Below are 19,148 nucleotides of genomic sequence, written 5' to 3'. Positions count from 1 at the left end.
AGTAACCACACGCCGGCTACTTCCTACTAGCCTCTGCTGCCCTAGTACTTTAGTTTATAATCACGCCTGTTTTAGCCTCGTAAAGCCACTGAACTGTATTTAGATGTGCTTGGATGATATTTTATATTACGGATCTATATTTTATTTTTTGTACATTATGTAGCTGTTCTAAAAGTCAGTTTTTGATGATGACATCAAAGTTATTCACACTTGAAAATAAAATAATTAAAATAATAGGAGAGCTCATTAAAGTTAATCACGGTCTATACCGTGTGTGGCCTGTATGTCATGGGCAAATAACTAAAACACATAATATCGTACCTACTCGTACATTAGTTTAACGACTTTTAAAAATAATTAGTTTATTTTTATTTTTATTAAACATTCAAATTCAAATTCAAATCATTTATTCAGTAACACTTTAACACGTCATTTTTTAAACTACCAGCGCTTTCGGAAAGACCATCATTGCCAAGAACAATGCGCCGCAAGAAACATTGACAGTCATTTTTTCAAAATAAAATAATTACAAATAAAATACATAAAAACTACAGTATACAATTCAAGAAAAAATTACAAAAAAAAATACAGGGATGTATGGGGTCCCTTAGTTACAAAACTAAACACTAACTATATCTACGTTCAGTGGAAGTGTACCGTAAACTGCTTCAACTTTGCCCTCTGGCCCCAACATTGCCTGATTCGATTTAGAGTCGATAACTTAGCATCCTTTAGGTTTTTAAAATTTTATCCCCCGTAATAATAATTCCCGTGTAGATAAAAGTTTAAAACCTAAGTGCTAAGTTATCGACTCTTAAACAAATCAGGCAATGTTGGGACCAGAGCGCAAAGTTGAAACAGTTTACGGTACGGTAGAGTAGAATGCTTCCACCGTCATAAATAAAAATAATAATAATAATAATTTAAATACACTTTAAAGTTTATTCGAAGAAGCAATGTAAAGCAATATGTTTGATATTTGCAGCGTGACAGGCGACGTCAGTTGGGTTCTAGGATGGCGTACATTGAATTTACGATTAAGTTTGTTAGAAAAAAAAAACAAAAGTTAAGTTTTGATTTTAATTAAGTGGGACCATGATGATCCAATTACCGGTGATCTATATAGCCTCTGTTTTTAATATTATCCCCGGTTCTGAGCCCCAGCAACAGTTGCAGTATGCAACGCCATCTGTTCTCCGTGCTATATGTCCTACCCATTGCCACTTTAAGGAGCTACTTCACTTGGCTATGTCGGTGACACTCGTTCTTCTACGTAGGTACGAGTATCTCCTCATTTCTGATTCGATCCCTTAGAGAAACCCCGAGCATAATCTCTGTAGCTTAGTGAACATGTCCAACTTGTCCAAGAAAACAAAAAACATGTGCACCAAAAACAGCTCACTACATTTTTACACGCGTGAGCTACAGCGTCTAGACGCTTGGGACGTGACGGCAAAACGAAACTACATCTTGCGTGTGGTCAGTGACATTGCGGCTGACGGCTTTACGGGATTCGGGATTTAAGGGGCGTTTTAATGCCAATACGTGGGCTTCATACGAAACCATGGAGTCTCTGGTCCTACTCAGTAGAGGTAAAGTCTAAAAGTAAACAGATGTATTTATCTGGACTGGATCTGCGGGGCTACTACAAAAATCGAAAATCGAAGTTCGTGTCGTTCCGTTCCTCTGAGGCTTATACTATTTAATACGAGAATGAGAGGGATTGGTACGATACGAACTTCGATGTTCGAATTTCGGAGTAGGCCCTCTGGCCCTATACTACGAAATGCTAAATTCGAACATATCTTGCCGTCCCGCTGACGCTTCGATGTATTTATCCCGATATTCCCACGGGATCGGTATATAATCACGAAAATTTAACTACTAGAATTAGAGACATGAAACTTGCCCTGGGTGTTAAATAAAACGGTAATGAAATCCACGTCGCAATTTTTTGAGAATTCCCACAACTACTGGATCTAATGGGTTACGCGTACGTTACGCGTGCGGAGCCGCGAATAACCATTAGTCCATACTCATACATATTATATTATATAATGTAAAAATAAAACCTAAAACTAAAACAAATTATTTAAAGAGTACTCCTTAGGCAAGGTCCCGAAGATGCTGGCAGCGTTTCCTCTTTGAATAGCCAAGCTGCAAAGAAGCAAAGAAGCTGCCAGCTCTTCGGTCATCTCCATGGAACCTGCAACAGAGCCGGTGCAGCATCCGAAGCGGCAAAATTATCCAAATATAGGGGTCTAGGCACCGAATATGACTTTGTCCCATTCGGTGTCGAGACCCTTGGTCCGTGGGGTCCTAGCGCTTTAAAACTCCTTAAAGAAATTACGAAAAGGTTAGTAGACGTCACATTTTCTCCTTACTTTTGGGTTTGCTCCGTTTTGTGGAATATTATATACCTAGATTCCCGAATAAAATATTATGTCCAGCACAAGTCTTTTTAATTTTTACAAGCTTTTATTTAACTTGCCCTGTTTGTTATTGCTGGGTCACTTCCGATGGTCGGATTGACTTATCTTAATTAAATGATAATAGAAGTATAGCCAGCAAAAAGTACAGTCAGCAAAAAGCTTGTTTTAAAAATGAAAATTTTAACAGGAACTTATTGGTACTTTAATTCTGTCACCTCCGTTATTTCAAATTAAATTAGATAAGAACAAAAGATGGTCTGCTTCCATTCTTGCACGACAAATAACCTCGAATTGTAATGCGAAGCTTGTCAGTTTACACATGTCACCTCGTTTGTCACCACACACGGGCCGACTAAAAGGGTTCCGTGGGTTAAGGTTCTAGAAGTCTCTGGTAAGTTCTTCTTCAAGAACTAGCGACCCGCCACGGGTTGGTGCGAGTTTTAAATAAGGACGGCGAAACAACTAAGAAAATATCTAATAAGAAAAAATCAAAAATCAAACGCGATAACCGTCGCCTCTCTTTCCCTAAAACTACACCGGCGCGAGATCGGGGCGCATACATTTTGCCAAGTGACGTATTCTAATGTCTAAGAATAATGTACCTAAAGCTGTAAAGAATCCCAACTTGTTCCATCTTCAAATGATATCTTCAAGTATGGAAATTGATATTATCAAGGTTGTCTGCCGTTTTGTACAATTTTTTTTTTCATAAAACAAACCTGCTGTGTTCTATAAAATCATAAAAATACCTACACTGAGAAAAAATTTTGGTTTCGAGGGAAATTGAGAGTTGGGAAATAAAACATTTGGCAAACAATAATTGTGCGATAAGGCAGGATACCATTTATCAATCAACTGACACCGAGAATCACGCGAATTCAGGACATCCTCAACACACACCGACAGAACAGACTTGCAAAAAAAATATTTTTTACTGACTTTTGTATGTTATGTACAATTCTTAATACGTTATTAAATGATATTATATCAACTGAACAATAGAATTTGAAAGAAAGAAAGAAGACATTTATTCACATTCACAAAGACACACACAAATACAACAAAATTTTAAAATAATAATAAACAACAAAAACAAAAAAACACAAAATGAAAGTACACGATTTTGTGTGCTTTGCAAAATATTCTTTGATAAACACTTGAAATTGGTACGTCTCTATTTTTCCATGTCTCGACTAAATATTTTCTTTTTTCTTTATAATATAACTATAGTTAGACATAAATGGTCACGGAACTCAGAAAATATGCAATTCGGACTCGTCTTGTTTCATATATTTATATGCGCATGCGCAAGCGGGAGGTGCGGTGAAAAAAATCACACGTTCATCCGATACATTTGCATACACTGCTGCGGAATCACTAACCATCGCTCGAAACGTATAAGTAATGCACTTTCAAGAATGCAAGTGTTTTTTACTTGAGTAAAACCAGCGTCAGTGGAGTTGTCAATGGAATACACAATATAATATGTATAAGTAAGTCTTATTGTGTCAAGGAGCTTTGATCAGTTAAAATATAATCATCTGGAAAACTTTATGACCTTACGCTTTCGATTTGCAAAGAGCACAGTTTTTTATTTTAAGTAAACTATTTGAAAATATATCTAACATCTAACCTACTTAGATAAAACTTTTTCTTAAATTAAGGGGCTGTTTCACCATCCACTGATTAGTGTTAACTGACGGTTAAATGTGATGCCGTCTCCGTCTATTCAAACAAAACAAATAGAGACGGCATCACATTTAACCGTCACTTAACACTAATCAATGGATGGTAAAACAGCCCCTAAATGGTAGAGATAATCTGACATATATATAGTACTTAGTTGTTTTTTAGAAAAATATGGCGCTGTCCATTGGAGGACAATTTTGCCAGTGTCTGTAGGTTTTGCCGTTGTGCGGTAAAAAAAATCTAGAAAACGAAATTTGAGACGTAATGGTGGATTTAAACGATGACAGCGCGAATCGACTTCTATAGTTAATGAAATTGTTATTGACTATCGTATTTAAATGGAAACGTCTTGAAAGTATAGCTACCCTTTCAAACTTATCTTAAATCTTATCCTTACCTTATCCTTGTAAATAATACTTACCTAAGAGCGAAAGAAAATTTACAAAAAAAGTCTATTAGACTTAGTGGCAAAGGTTCGGAAATAAAACAGGCGAAAAGTGGAACCATGTTTTTTTGAAAAACATCTCAAGTTACACAATAAACACCGACACATCTTTTGAAAGCCAATTTCATCTAAAGGAGCCGTTCATATAAACAAATAATTCTCTATTAATGACCACTATACTCGTAATGATGGAATGACGAATCGCCTCACGACTTATGTGTCATTACACGCCACCGGCATATGAAATGGGCCACCGGAGAGCTTATTAGGTTTGCTTCCATCTTAATTTTACCCGTACTTATTGGAACTGGCATGAAAACTTTAGGTACATTGTGTTGCATTGCCTGAAAAAAATACCAACATTTTTCTAAATTAAGTACCTATATTATACCTTCTCAGGTATCAGAGTAAAGAAATTGCAACAGTTAGGAATCATTTGGAACTGTTTAAGAGGTTTGTAATTTCTAATTTAATTAATGTAGGTAGCTAATTTTTTATTTGTAATTATCGTATCATAGCTTTAACAATAGAGTATTAATAATTACAATAAAATTCATATTTTGTCAGATTTCGATTTTTGTGTAGGTTCCATTTTTAAATGACTTTTTAAACCATGAAATACCTTTATAATTATATTAATATACTTTATATATTATATATGAATAGAACTAGTTTGACTCTGCTACGTTACGTGCAATGTCCTTTTTTAATTCGCCTCTAACCCTACCACTATAATTTCCTAGTAGCTCGATGCTCCCAAAATAAAAAAAAGGTTCTACCAACCAGTACAAGCATCATTTTACTGTCTTACTTCATAATCATAAGCGACGTTTAGTAAAATGAACTCGCAAAGGCCCGTTTCTGATGCAACAGTGCAGTAATTAGACGATTAACATCCAGCCCGCAGAGTAAACACGGCCGGTATTTTAGGAAGCCCATAAATCGGACAGTCAACTGAAAAGTTTAGTTATCTACTTATAGGCACTTTAAGCCGAGCTTACTCTACAACTGGTTAACTTGCCGAAAAGCAAAAAACTGACTAATAGTGACATCTAGCGTTGAGTAGAATACTTTTCAAAGAATAGACATCTATCGTCGAGTAGAATAGTGTTTTGATTGTAATAAGTCATGAGGAGGTAACTGATCTCATTAATAAGTTTTTTTTTTTTATATTTCAGTATTTTTGATTCTTTATTTAATTAATGATAAACAACTGACTTTTTAAATTTTAGACTATGTTCATTTTCATAGATGAGTGAGAGTGTGTATTCATTTTCACTAGCAACACCGAAAGCAGCCATGTTTATTTTTCTCTTCGACGTTGCTGTCACACAAATACACAGCACGTGTAAAAAATGCGTATAGAAACTTGTTATTTCTGCTCCTCCAGGATTTATCCTGGGCATGGGATACAGTTCGTGAGAAACGACTGCAAGGTAAAATAATAAGCAAAGTCAAAATCCACCAAAACCGTAGTTTTACACAAGTGTATGAAACTAACCATTTGCCGTTCAGATTTTCAGATTCTGCCGTTCAAAATGCCATGCAGCATTTAAAAAGAAGAAGAACCCGCGTAAAACCAAATGGACTAAGGCTTACCGTAAGACTGCGGGCAAGGAATTGGCAATTGACCCGTCGTTTGAGTTCGAGAAACGTCGTCATACGCCTTTGAAGTATAATCGTGAACTATGGACGAAAACCATAGAAGCCATGAAGAAGGTCGAAGAGATTAGGCAGAAGCGTTCAAACAATTACATCATGCAGAGATTGAGGAAAGGCCGAGAAGTCGAATGGCAGAGAGATGTTAGAGAAGTACAGAGGGACATTTCACTCATCAGGTATGTTGTTGAATGTTGTGTAATTTATTATTAAACCTAAGAATGAAAGTCGTTGTGGTCTGTATTTTCAGACCAGGTAATAAATAAATAAACCACGGGATGATTGGTGCCAATTGACCTAGAGCAAAGCTTGTGTTATGTTTTGGGTACCAGGCAATGGATATATATACATACTTTAATACTTATTAAACTAAACACCCTAGACTAGAGAGCAAAAATTCATATTTTTCATACTAATCTGCCCCAACCTGACATTAAAACCGGGAGCTCGAGCTTTGTAGCCTGGTTCTATAACCACTCGCCTATCCAGTCATCAGAGTATTTGTTATGTCATTTATTATAATGTATGCTTAGATATTATCGAAAAGTTCTACATAAAATAAAGTCAAAATTATTAAATTAAAGTATGCATCAAACAGTATTTTAAACACAAAAGAAAAAGAGATTTTACTAGTATTTAACTACAAATTCCTTCATTCAGATCGCCAGCTGCCGGCCTCAAACAAAGACAAGCTGAGGAGGAAACAGAAATGGAAGTGGAACCAGAAACCATTGAAGTGGTTGATGCCAAGGGCCGGAAACAAATCATCGAGGCGCCTGTCATGGTGCCCGCTACTGGTGAAATGATCGAAGATGGTGGAGACATTGAATTATAACCTTGAGGTCCCAACATGATTTATCTTTGAAGTAAAATGTGAACATCATAATTGTACTATGATTTTTAATTTGGAATTAATCAATCACTTCCCAGATGTTTTTGATCATTAGAAAATTTAAAAAAATATTTGTAAGTCGTAAAGTCTGGTAACTAAAAAAAATTACCATAAACTGTTTACAATCTTGGATTTTAGGCAGACAACTATTATACGATTATTGCCTACTAAATTAGACTAGACAGTTTACAAATGTGACAGGCGATAGGACATCACTGACAACCTGTGCCCTATTTCACAAAGCTACAAGTTAAAATTTACAGGCGAGTCTTTGTTTAATATGCATTGGAAAGAGACTACCGCTTGTAAATTGTAACTTGTAGGCACTTGTAGCTTTGTGAAATGGGCCTCTGATCTTAATTTCTTAGCCAATATGTACCCTGGTATTTAAAATTATCATGGTCACAAGGAACCAGTCACATTTATGAAACAGTAGCCTGTTTGCCTACTGTATTGCTGTTTCTATTTTACACCTTTCATACTGTGGATCAACAGTAATTTACACTACATAATATGTTAATAAAAACTAATTGAATAAAAAACATACTAAGATTTGAAGCACTTTATTTCTGACTAGCTTTGGCCCGCCAGTTCGTCTACAACTCTTAATATTTATTTATTAATAATTAACATTTTACAGGCTTACAGTATAAACAAACCGCTTATAATGCTAGTACCTAATACCCTAATAAATAGTTTTTCCGCTGTGCACCGGGAATTTGCAAATTTTCGGGATAAAAACTATCCTATGTCCTTACCAGGGTCTCCAACTATCTCCATGCCAGATTTTGCCTAAATCGGTTCAGCAGTTTAAGCGTGCAGAAGTAACAGACAAACAAACTTACTTTCACATTTATATCAGTAAGGAGAAGGATAATTTTAGTAGGCTGACCACTCAACACTGCCTCCTTTTTTTAACAAAAATTACTACAATACAAATAAATGATATATTATTGTTTATTGCACACCACAAATCAGTACAAAAAAAACCGGCCAAGAGCGTGTCGGACACGCCCGAGATAGGGTTCCGTAGCCATTACGAAAAAATTAAGTAATATTTTTCTAAGGATTTCGTATTTTATACGCAATCTTCCATAGTTTAGGTACATTTTATACCCTAGGCTGCTATTAAGGTACTCTTAGGAGCTGTTTCACCATCCATTGATTAGCGTTAACCGACGGTTAAATGTGATGCCGTTTCCGTCTATTCAAATAAAACAAATAGAGACGGCATCACATTTTTTTATTTACTAATAATTCTCCCTCTCGAGCAAACTTAGCCGTTATAGTTTATATAGCGATCTCTTCTAGACAACCATTTACATTAATTGAAGAGCAAAAGATCTGGCGGTTTAAACACTGAGCCACCAACTCTTCGTGCAAGCAACAAGGCTTTCTTCATGCAACATAAAACTGCGATGTCTATGTTTGATAAATGAAAATTTGGTGGTATCCCGTAATTTCAATTTAAGAATGAAGCTACGAAACTCGAAGTTCGTGTCTTGCGCTCCCTCTGACACTTACTGTTTTAGTACGAGAGCGAGAGGGACGGTACGATACGAACTTCGAATTTCGTAGTAGCCCTGCAGATCTAACGTTCATGTGAGCGAAGCCGTGGGTAAAGCCAAGTGCGGTGTAAAACCTTGTATTAAGTTACATACATATATTGGTTTACAAATATTTCATGTACGTTTACTACCTATTTGAGATATTGCGTGGCTTAGTGCTAAGTAAAAAAATCCCAGTCCTAAAATAAAAATAGTTACCTAAGTCCTATGCTGAAAGCTAACTACAAAATGCTAGGTATGTAATTCAGCATTAAGTAATTAGGTAAATACATCAACCGGTTGTCAGTTTTATAAAGAAATTATTGATTCACCTGTAGAACTGGACTTCACTAATCCTCTTAGACCGAGCAGGAGTCGACAACATTTCAGCGCGAGTAATAATAAAAAGAAAATATATACTTATCGCTTATACTCATCTCAGGCTATATAAATACCATCAGCCAAATGTGTGGTCTACCCGAAAGTTGATAATCGTTTGCGTGTCATAAAACAATAATGTCAATAGTCGTGTCTGTCAACATGAAAGTTCGACTTTAGCGACGTATTCATTTGATAGGAACTTGTTTAAAAATTTGGTAGACCACTTATTTGACTGATGGTACGTCCCACTACATGGCACTACAGGGCTACTACGAAACTCGAAGTTCGTGTCGTACCGTCCCTCTCGCTCTCGTATTAAACAGTATAAGTGTCAGAGGGACCGCACGACACGAACTTCGAGTTTCGTAGTAGCCCTGCAGGCGCTGCTCGGAATAAGGGGGTTTGGCCCATAGTTACCACGCGGGCCCAGTGCAGATTGGGAACTTCATGCATAGACCATTAAGTTTTTCAGAATACCTGTGCGAAATTACATTTGAAATTCAACCTGGGATTCAACATGAGCTTTACGGTGAAGAAAAATATCGTAAGGAAACTGCACACACCTGCGAAGAAATACAATCAAGTGTCTGAAATTTCCAATCAACACCGGGCCCCCGTAAAAGCCTCTCAATCTGAGAGGAGGCTTGTGCCCATTGCGTGCATTGATTAAGCCTGCTGCTGTGAGTGCGTGTAGCTAGCAGCTGGAATTGACTCACAACGCGCCAACGCCTTTGCCCTGCAGTGGGACAATATTATTGACCGTGATGATGATGGAATCTTTAAAAGGTTTCGTACCCCTGTTTAATTCAATTAGTCCAGTATCGTAGTACCTAGTAGGTAGATTAAATAAGTTACACACGCTTGAGGCAGTGGCGCGCAACCATGTCGGTGTATTCGTACTTTCTAGGTGTGATTGTGGCGTGTATATCGTATTTAGTGTATCAGAGATACGTCAGTTTGTATCCTAGCATAATATCTAAACCTGAAAAGCGATATGACTACATTATTGGTAAGCTATTCTGAAATAACGCCTACTAAAATATGATAGCAATGTTTTTATTGTAAAAAGGGGGATTTAGCTCTAGGCGCGTTAGCAGCAAGTATGTACTTATATTGTTTAAATAAAACGGGGCTTAGTGAAAAAAAACCTTTCGTTTATTCACTTACATTAATCGTGACAACATTTTGATGAAGGTACAAACTTATTTTAACCGTGTTTTAAAATCATCATCCTAAATAATTTATTGAATCAGTTGTTAGATACTTTGTTCAGGTCCATATCAATGAATTAAAAACAATGTCGTTGTCATCCGTGTCCTTATGATACCCAATAAAGTCCAACAAATGTGTGCTAATGCAACTCCTCCACCTCCAGACTGTAAGAAAACACAGAAATCACACAAACCCAACTATCACCAACACTAACGCGTTTCGAACTCAATCAGATTTCATTACCTCTCTCTTGCTCTGAGGATGAACTTTGGTTAAATTAAAAATGCGTCATGAAATGTGATGGTGGTGATACTTGGGTTCTTACAGTATGGAAGTGTAGGAGTTGCATGAGCACACATTTATTGCATAGACGTAGCACCACGTCACGGGTGATAAAGAAATTGTTTTTAGTTCATTCATCATCTTTAAGCTTAAAGCTTTATTTCAGTCGGTGCTGGGACGTCCGGCTGCGTCCTAGCGGCCCGTCTTTCCGAGGACCCCACAGTCCAAGTACTGCTGGTCGAGGCTGGCAGCCAGATGGGGTACTTCTCCAAAATCCCCCTGGCGCCAACCGCCTCGCAGCAGGGGCCTGATGATTGGTCCGTTAGAACCAAACCGCAGAAATACTCTTCTTTTGGACTTTGGGATCAAGTAAGTTAGATAATCCTGTGGATATTATCATTTCCATGGTTGAGTTCGAAACTCGCCAGCGTAGTCTTGCTGTAGTGATAGTTGGGGTTGTTTGATGTAGGTATGTATGCACAAACACTCATTTGTTGCATAGACGTTGCTATCGTAAGGTCGCGGGTGAACAAAGTAATTAATCCATACTAATATTATAAATGCGAAAGTGTGTGTGTTTGCATGTTTGTATGTTTGACCATCTTTTACGTCGCAACGGAGTGATGGATCGACATGTTTTTTGGCAAAGAGATAGTTTATGGGCCAGAGAGTGACATAGGCTACTTTTTATCCCGGAAAAATGTACAGTTCCTGCCAGCCAGCCGCGGGCAAAAGCTAGTTGTTTATAATTAGGTATATAGTTCATTTAACAGCGGGTGGCCGATAGTTATAGTACTGTAAATAACGCAAATACAAATACTGCTAAGAGTAGGTAGTTCCAGAAGCAACAAGAGCATCTTATAAAAAAAAAACTTTTTTCAGTCGCAGATAATTCCTCGTGGCAAAGGCCTGGGTGGATCTGGACAGATCAACTTCCTGCTCCATGGTTTCGGCTTGCCTGAAGACTATGAGCGCTGGTCTGCCCGAGGGTTCAAGGGTTGGGGGATTGAAGACTTGCAGCCATATTTCATGAAGGCTTTTGGAACAACAAGGAGTGAGTTTGACTCTGGACATTGCTCGATGGACGGGTATTGCCCTGGTGATGCGGTTAGTACCTACCGAAAATGTTTCTTTTCTTGGACATTCAGGCATACACTCATACAGATTTCGACACCTGACCAGCTTCGATTACGACTTTCGACTGCGAACACCGCACGAATCGCTGAATCGCGGGAAAGTCCGTGACCGTCTGACCCTATACAATGGCGTCCCAGCCCTAGGTGCGATGAACTCGCTGCGCGCTCGCGACGAAATCGTTGTGCATTCGCGGCGAAATCGTAGCACGCTCGTGGCGAACTCATGCGCGCTCGCTTCGCTTTTAACTCGTCTGCAAAACACCAGTGTGATAACGTGATAAGGCTCTAATAATGCACGCAATACCCCTATTTAATTCGTATGCAGTACACGAATTATAAGTATTAAATTGAGAACCTTTGGTCTAAACTTTGACAGTGCGATGTGCTATTACTTTCCTCCAGGCGCCAATGAAGTTGAAGCTAGTAGACGAACAAAATCAACTTTTAAAAACATTCCAACGAGCATCTACTATGTTGAAGAACAGACACACAATATTGAGGAGAGCAACAGCTACTGTGAAGGATGGAGTACGATTTTCGACCGTGGACGGCTATTTAAAAGCAGCGTTGACTAGAAGAAATCTTCACGTTGTTCTCAAAACTGCGGCGGTTTCCGTAAGCTTTTAATGTCATCATCTGAAATTAGTTTGCTAATGTAATTCGGAACTCGAAACATCGCGGTTTTCTTTGTCTTTCTCATTGGTATCTTCAGAAAAACGAAGAAAATCGACGAGTCCTGAGCACCATTACCATGGTTGTACATTTCGGTAATCAGATAACGTAGGTAGGTATTTAAAACTTCTACATCATCATCGCCATGCTCTATAATGTCTAACTGCTCTAAGTACGAAGGCAATTAGTTTTCACGCAGGCGCCCATGCGGATTTCGATCATAACACACAACATTAAACTGCGTCGCATGCGTGTAGATACTTATACAGGTTTCCCGTCACCGAAAAAGTCATGTTTTTTTTTATTTTTTTTTATTTGACTGGATGGCAAACGAGCAACTTCAAGTGGGAGCAAGTAAACTCTAACGTAGTTTTTGTAATTTCAACATACCTTAGATCAAATCAGTATATGAAACCTCGACGTACAAGAATAGTGCAGCGTAGGACGAGTTAAGTTATTATTATTATTATTATTAGCCTATTCTGTCCCACTGCTGAGCAAAGGCCTCCCCCCAATACTTCGGGGTTTGCCAGCGAGCCATGGCGCGCAGCATGCTAGGTTTAAAACTCGTCGATCGGATCCGGAACACCGGCCCTGCGCTCCATGACCCAAATCACTGATGTAGGTCGATCGGCGCCTAAGCTGAAGTGGGACTGGGCTGGCCATGTTTGCCGCATGCCAGACGAGCTTTGGGCCAAGATAACCACCGAGTGGATGCCCACCAACTCGAAAAGGCGACCTGGCAGACCTAGGTGGCGATGGCGGGATGAACTGGACTTCTTCTTGAAGGACTGGCCCTTGTATGCAGGGGACTGAGAGCAGTGGAAGTATTGGGGGGGGGGGAGTTAAGTTAACCCTAAATATTAATTTTCATACTGTTATTGCTCTACTTTGTTTCTAGATAAGATTCGACAACAGCACAGCGTCCTCTCTCTTCATACTCCGCAACAACCGGGAGCTGGACAACGTGTTCGTGAACAAGGAGATCATCTTGTGCGCCGGCGCCGTCAAAACACCGCAGATCCTGATGATGTCCGGGATTGGACCAAGGGAGGTTATTCAAAGGTTATCCCTTTATATCTGAATGGACGTCATAACCACGGGTTGTTTGCGGGCGGCTACGCTAGTGAACCGGTCTCATCTACACTTAGCATCCGGTGTTTTCCATAGGGGTCAATCACTTCAGTTTATTGCAAGAAAAAGACTCTCGTTTCACCTTTGTGTGAGAAAACTGTACAATTTATAAACTGTACCGTCGAACGAAACAGTAGAATTAAACGAAAATACAAACTGAAACAGCACAAGACCGGTGTGAGTGGAGAGCCTTGGGGGAGGCCTATGTCCAGCAGTGGACGTCTTTCGGCTGACATGATGATGATGACAAACTGAAACATGGATGCACATAAAATGAGACCAGCGCTAGGAATCGAACCCAGGTGCTCAGCATTCCGTGCTGCGTGCCATACCCCTACACCACCACTGGACAGGAGCTTAGACACAAATGTCTCCCATGCACCACACATTTCAGTCTGTTTTTTCCTTTGCCACTTAAGTAGCGACACTTATGTACTTAACACTTAAGCACTTAAACGGCACTTAAGTAAATTAAACCCAGACTCGCTATAATTAAATGAAGATCGCTACGATAAACTGTAGCGTGTGTGTGTGTGTGTGTGTGTGGCATAAAGAATTTACGATAAATCGGACCGATCGAGCGGCAGATACAGTCTGAACGTTGAATTTTCGTAGCGTCTGTGGACAGCTGTTACGTGTGGTTTTGCTCTATCCCTGATGATATTTTATGTTATTTCAGACTAAGGCTCAAGTTAATATCGGAGAACCGGGCAGTCGGCAGAAACCTCCACGACCACATGAACATGCCGGTGTTCGTCAGCATAAAGAAGCCGATCAGCGTGACGCTGCCCAAAGTGTTCACGTTCGGCACAGTCTGGGATTACCTCACAAATGGCCGTGGTAAGAATTTATAGCACATTCGTTCGTCATCATCACCATCATCTCAGCCGTGGGGCGTCCGCTGTTGGACATAGGCCTCCACCATAGGCTTCCAATGAGGGCTATCGTTTTTTGTCTCACTAGATGGCGCACTGTTGCGTGAGGTTTTTAAGTATGGCTTTCAAAGTCTGTTATTACGGGCGTGAAAACAAAGTTTAGATTAAAATCATATTTAATACACCTTAAAACCGTACCATAAAAATATCGAGCTTGCCACAGTGTTCCATAGTCCCCGTTTTGTTCGGAAAAAGAGGAGGACAAAGGTTTCCGAAAGACAAAACTGTCTCAAAACACAGACATTCATTGCCCCGGAACGCATATTTGCCATAATTAATTTCAGATATTGCAAAATATTCACAAAATTATTCTAATTATAAATAAACCCGCGTAGCTCACCCAAAAACTATGAGATTTGACATTTCGGAGACCTCACGCTACACTAGCGCCTCTAGCGGCGAATTCATACGCTATAGCCCTCATTGCTTCGGTTGAAAGCACATTACATATTTGCTTACTCATAATTATCTTAATTTAAGATCACCTAGGTATCGACAATCGACAATTCGGTTCGGTTCAATCCAAACCGACCTTTACTATTAGATATGTATACTGTACTCGCATTTGGACCCAATTGGGTACCTATTAGCGGTGTGGCCACCGCATTCGTCGTTATCTCGGCATATACGTCCCACTGTGGGCACAGGCCTCCTGTCAGAATGAGAATGCTTGGGCCGTAGTTCCCACGCAGGCCCAGAATGGGGACTTCACTGACACCGGACCGGCGACCGGATGGCCAAGTGGTTAGAGAACCTGACTACGAAGCTTGAGGTTCCGGGTTCGATTCCCGGCCGGGGCAGATATTTGTATGAATAATACGAATCTTTGTTCTCGGGTCTTGGATGTTCAATATGTATTTAAGTATGTATTTATCTATATAAGTATGTTTATCCGTTGCCTAGTATCCATAGTACAAGCTTTGCTTAGTTTGGGACTGGGTCAATTGGTGTGAAGTGTCCCATGATATTTATTTATTTATTTACCATTGAATTACTTCGCAGGTTTGTCTAGGTTTCCTCACCATTGCTCATGGACTCCATAAATAGCACAATGAAAAATACTCCATTTTAACCCCCTACTCTAAAAGAGGGGTGTTATAAATTTGATACCAATGTCTGTCTGTGGCTAGCTCTCAAACGAATAGACCTATCTCAATACGGTTTTTTTTACGAGAAAGCGAAGTTCCTCTCGGTGTCTCTTAGGTAGGTTTGATAATAATCGGTTCAGCCTTTTTTGAGATATTGAACTATGAAATGACAATGTCTTGCCTTTTTTGTCCTCCCCCTTAGAACGCGACAATGAACGACAACTCGCCACTTGCATCCACCGGTTTCCCGCAACTCTCAGTCCACCTGGTGGGAAGCCTGCCAACGCTTCGTCTTCCGGTTCGTTCACCAATTTATTGCTTTCAGGTATTCCGTGCCGCCTTCCCCTTCCACAACGACGCCAGTCAAGAGGGCTTCATGTTCCTGGCGACTTGTACACAACCCCGCAGCAGGGGCAGCGTCACGCTGAGTGACGTCAGCACTAACGTGCCGCCGGTCGTTGACCCAAACTACCTCTATGATGGATATGACGTAAAGTGCATGATCAAGGGTTAGTTCAGAGACCATATAGTTTAACGCCCTCGCAATTATAATCGGATTCTGAACATCAGCAAGGCATTATTTTAGAGCGAATAAAATATTTCTATTTTATATACATTTCTATTACCTATTGATCAAAGTTCCATAATAAATAGATTGAAAAAAAAACACCGGAGGCCTTATTGTCTAACGCGCGGGCTCTTGCCATCGCTTTCACCATCTCTTTCTGTCAACATCTCCCACCGTTAGACAGAAAGAGATAATGAATACGATAGCAAGCGTCCGCGCGTTACACAATACGGCCTCTGGAATCGCAATCGTTTTCACCCTTTTTTTCTGTCACAAGGCATAAGATGAGGGTACTAGTGGTAGATTTATCAACATTCATGTCTTTGTACTCGTAAAGTGCTGTTAATTCCTAAATTGAATTAAGTTATTTCGACTTTGCCTTTGACTATAAGATGGTTCCTAATATGTATAAGATGATGCCAACCGCACAAGAACTGCATGTAGCTAAACTGCTATTTTGCAGCTGGTTTGCAGTTCAAATGCAGATCGTCATGACACAAAGATGTCGCTCACTGGACCAGTAATAGCAACCTATTTTTTTTTTTAATTTTATTTGGCTGGATGGCAAACGAGCAAATGGGTCTCCTGATGGTAAGAGATCACCAAAGCCCATAAACATCTGCAACACCAGGGGTATTGCAGATGCGTTGCCAACCTAGAGGCCTAAGATGGGATACCTCAAGTGCCAGTTATTTCACCGGCTGTCTTACTCTCCGCGCCGAAACACAACAGTGCAAGCACTGGTGCTTCACGGCAGGATTAGCGAGTAAGATGGTGGTAGCAATCCGGGTGGACCTTGCACAAGGTCCTACCACCTGCAAACCTACACCTACGAGTATATCTTCCAGCCTTGAAGAGTCCTAAATGTTTTGCAGCAATTCGCCGCGCGGAGCAGTTGGTAGCGTCGCCACCATTCCAGGATATAGGCGCAAGGATCCACTGGCCCCGTCCCGAGCGATGCCTCTCCCTCTGGAACTACACGGCTGCAGACCAGTTTGGCCGCGAGCATAAGAGGAGGAGAAAGTAGGTCGTTTTTAGGCATTCTCTATTGATTGAAAGAAAAGTAAGAAAGAGAGATTTATTTTGGTTCCATCAGCGTTTTACCGCTGCCACACTTTATGTGCAACAACGCTGGTTTTCTCTGTGGAGCCCAAACGTTATAATATGTATTCAGGAGCCAGTTTCTAAATGATTATAGGCCTCCTCCATAAACCCCCACTTACTTCGGTGGGAAGCGGCCTGCATTCCTAGCGGCTTTAACCAGGTCATCCGTACATCTCTTTGGTGTTCGTTCAAAACGAGGTTTCATTATGCCATTTTTTTTTCATTGTACCCAAATAAACATTAAAACATTTTAAATATTCATATCTACTCGTATGTAGGTACATGGTTAAATGGCTGACATTAGAAGGCCTCAATAACATTAATGATTTTGAATGGGACTTCTTTATCGGTGTTTTAGAATAAAGCGTCTACTTCCGAACCAACTGCCCCAAAAAGAGAAGAAAACCGAAGAGCACAAGACCAAGAAGCCTCAAAGGCCTCCAGACGAATATCTGGGATGCGTGCTGCGAGAAGTAGCGGTGACAGGACACCACATCGGGGGTACTGCTGCCGGAGGAACTGTCGTTGATGACGAATTAAGGTAAGTGTAAAGACACACAGGTATATTAACAGGTCAGATCCACAGGTAAGTCGCGTTTTTGTAACTGAGATAGAGAGAGGAAACCTATATACGTCCCACGTGGGCCTAGCCTGGATTGGAAACTTCGCACACACCATTAAATTTATTCGCTGATGTGTGCAGATTTTCTCATGATGTTTGCCTTCACCATAAAGTTCAAGGTAAATTTCAAATGTAATTTTACATGAAATATTTCTAAAAATTTACTTTAAGTTTATTTAAAATATAACCTGGCCTTCCCGGTCTTCCAGGTTAAAATGAAAATAGTACATTACTGCAGAGGCCGGGAAAGAAAGACTTGCAGGCCGAGTATGTATAGACCGGATAGTAGGTATACGAGGCTAGCATGTTCTTTCACGCCGAGGCTTGTATAGTCTATACATACTCGGCCTGCAAGCCTTTTATTCCCGGCCTCTGCAGTAATGTACTATAATTGAAGTTGTATCTTGGAATTATTCATTTTTGACGCCATTAGTCGATAATTATCCTATTCAACACTTTTTTTAAACCAACTTCAAAAAACGAGGAGGTTCTATGATCTATGTGTATTTTTTTTTCTGTTCCAGGGTGAAGTCAGTCTCCGGACTCAGAGTAATGGACGCCAGCATCATCCCGTCGCCTCTCTCGCTGTACCCTAATTCTGTGCTAGTGGCCATGGCTGAGAAAGCCGCTGATATTATAAAGCAAGCAAATTATTTAAAGCAAATGTAAAGGATGTAACTTTTAAGTATTTAATAAATTCAAACGCTGCTTATTTGGTATTATTTTATGTCTCTAACTTAGCTTATGGAAAAATAGAATAGTCTAATACCTAGTTAGTTGTTTATCCTATGAGCTCGACAAATAAAAGTAGGTACTTAGGTAGGTACGACTAGAGTTTGGCATCTTCAACATCTGAGTTAACGTTAATTTTGTGGCATTTATATTTAACAAAGCTAAATATCGTGAGGCAACCTGCACATACCTGCCAAGAAATTCGATGGTGTGTGTAAAGTTCCCAATCCTTACTGGGCCCGCGTGGGAACTACAGCTCAAATAAAAAAATAAGGAAAATTCTTATAATTAGGAGTCACGTTTTTTTACAAATAACCGTAATTATAATGATTACCTACTTACAGTAAATTTAGCAATTTTAACATCGTTAGTAAACAGAACAATGTTTTACGATTTTGATTATCAATGCACGCATCAGTTTAAAATGATTAGCGCAACTGTATTTCACAAAATTGTGGATTTTTTTTTAAAGTGCGGTACAAAGTCTCACCTGCGTCGTTCTGAGTTGTCAGGGTGGAACCTTTGTGCAATTAAAGTTATGTTGACATCCCATACACATTAGTTAGCCAAAGAAATTAAAGTAACCTCGAAAGGCATCCTCGTCTACAGACGTCACAA

At 39.7% G+C, this 19,148-nt stretch overlaps 2 protein-coding genes across 2 annotated transcripts; both read left to right on the top strand.

Annotated features, from left to right (window-relative positions):
• Positions 1-5,869: 5,869 nt before the first annotated feature.
• On the top strand, positions 5,870-7,669 carry RpL24-like (ribosomal protein L24-like). Its single transcript, XM_074103787.1, has 3 exons — positions 5,870-6,002; positions 6,082-6,404; positions 6,886-7,669. Exons 1-3 carry the CDS (start codon positions 5,922-5,924, stop codon positions 7,058-7,060), a joined length of 579 nt encoding a protein of 192 aa, XP_073959888.1. The 5' UTR covers positions 5,870-5,921; the 3' UTR covers positions 7,061-7,669.
• Positions 7,670-9,917: 2,248 nt separating this feature from the next.
• Positions 9,918-18,496, top strand: ninaG (neither inactivation nor afterpotential protein G). Its single transcript, XM_074103898.1, has 11 exons — positions 9,918-10,054; positions 10,706-10,908; positions 11,422-11,646; positions 12,078-12,290; positions 13,249-13,412; positions 14,161-14,321; positions 15,419-15,433; positions 15,729-16,013; positions 16,948-17,095; positions 17,535-17,717; positions 18,323-18,496. Exons 1-11 carry the CDS (start codon positions 9,928-9,930, stop codon positions 18,465-18,467), a joined length of 1,869 nt encoding a protein of 622 aa, XP_073959999.1. The 5' UTR covers positions 9,918-9,927; the 3' UTR covers positions 18,468-18,496.
• Positions 18,497-19,148: the final 652 nt, after the last annotated feature.

This window comes from Choristoneura fumiferana, chromosome 21, assembly GCF_025370935.1.
Source record: "Choristoneura fumiferana chromosome 21, NRCan_CFum_1, whole genome shotgun sequence".
Taxonomy (NCBI): Eukaryota; Metazoa; Arthropoda; class Insecta; order Lepidoptera; family Tortricidae; genus Choristoneura; species Choristoneura fumiferana.
Note: the sequence above shows the minus strand (reverse complement) of the source record. Positions and strands in the feature narration are given on the sequence as shown.

What these genes read in the sequence shown, in the direction of transcription:
- RpL24-like (XM_074103787.1), top strand. Translation starts at nt 5,922, where the DNA reads ATGCGTATAGAAACTTGTTATTTCTGCTCCTCCAGGATTTATCCTGGG. An exon ending in TCGTGAGAAACGACTGCAAG is followed by an intron (nt 6,003 to 6,081) that starts GTAAAATAATAA and finishes TTTGCCGTTCAG; the next exon opens with ATTTTCAGATTCTGCCGTTC. An exon ending in AGGGACATTTCACTCATCAG is followed by an intron (nt 6,405 to 6,885) that starts GTATGTTGTTGA and finishes TCCTTCATTCAG; the next exon opens with ATCGCCAGCTGCCGGCCTCA.
- ninaG (XM_074103898.1), top strand. Translation starts at nt 9,928, where the DNA reads ATGTCGGTGTATTCGTACTTTCTAGGTGTGATTGTGGCGTGTATATCG. An exon ending in CTTTTGGACTTTGGGATCAA is followed by an intron (nt 10,909 to 11,421) that starts GTAAGTTAGATA and finishes AACTTTTTTCAG; the next exon opens with TCGCAGATAATTCCTCGTGG. An exon ending in GGTATTGCCCTGGTGATGCG is followed by an intron (nt 11,647 to 12,077) that starts GTTAGTACCTAC and finishes ACTTTCCTCCAG; the next exon opens with GCGCCAATGAAGTTGAAGCT.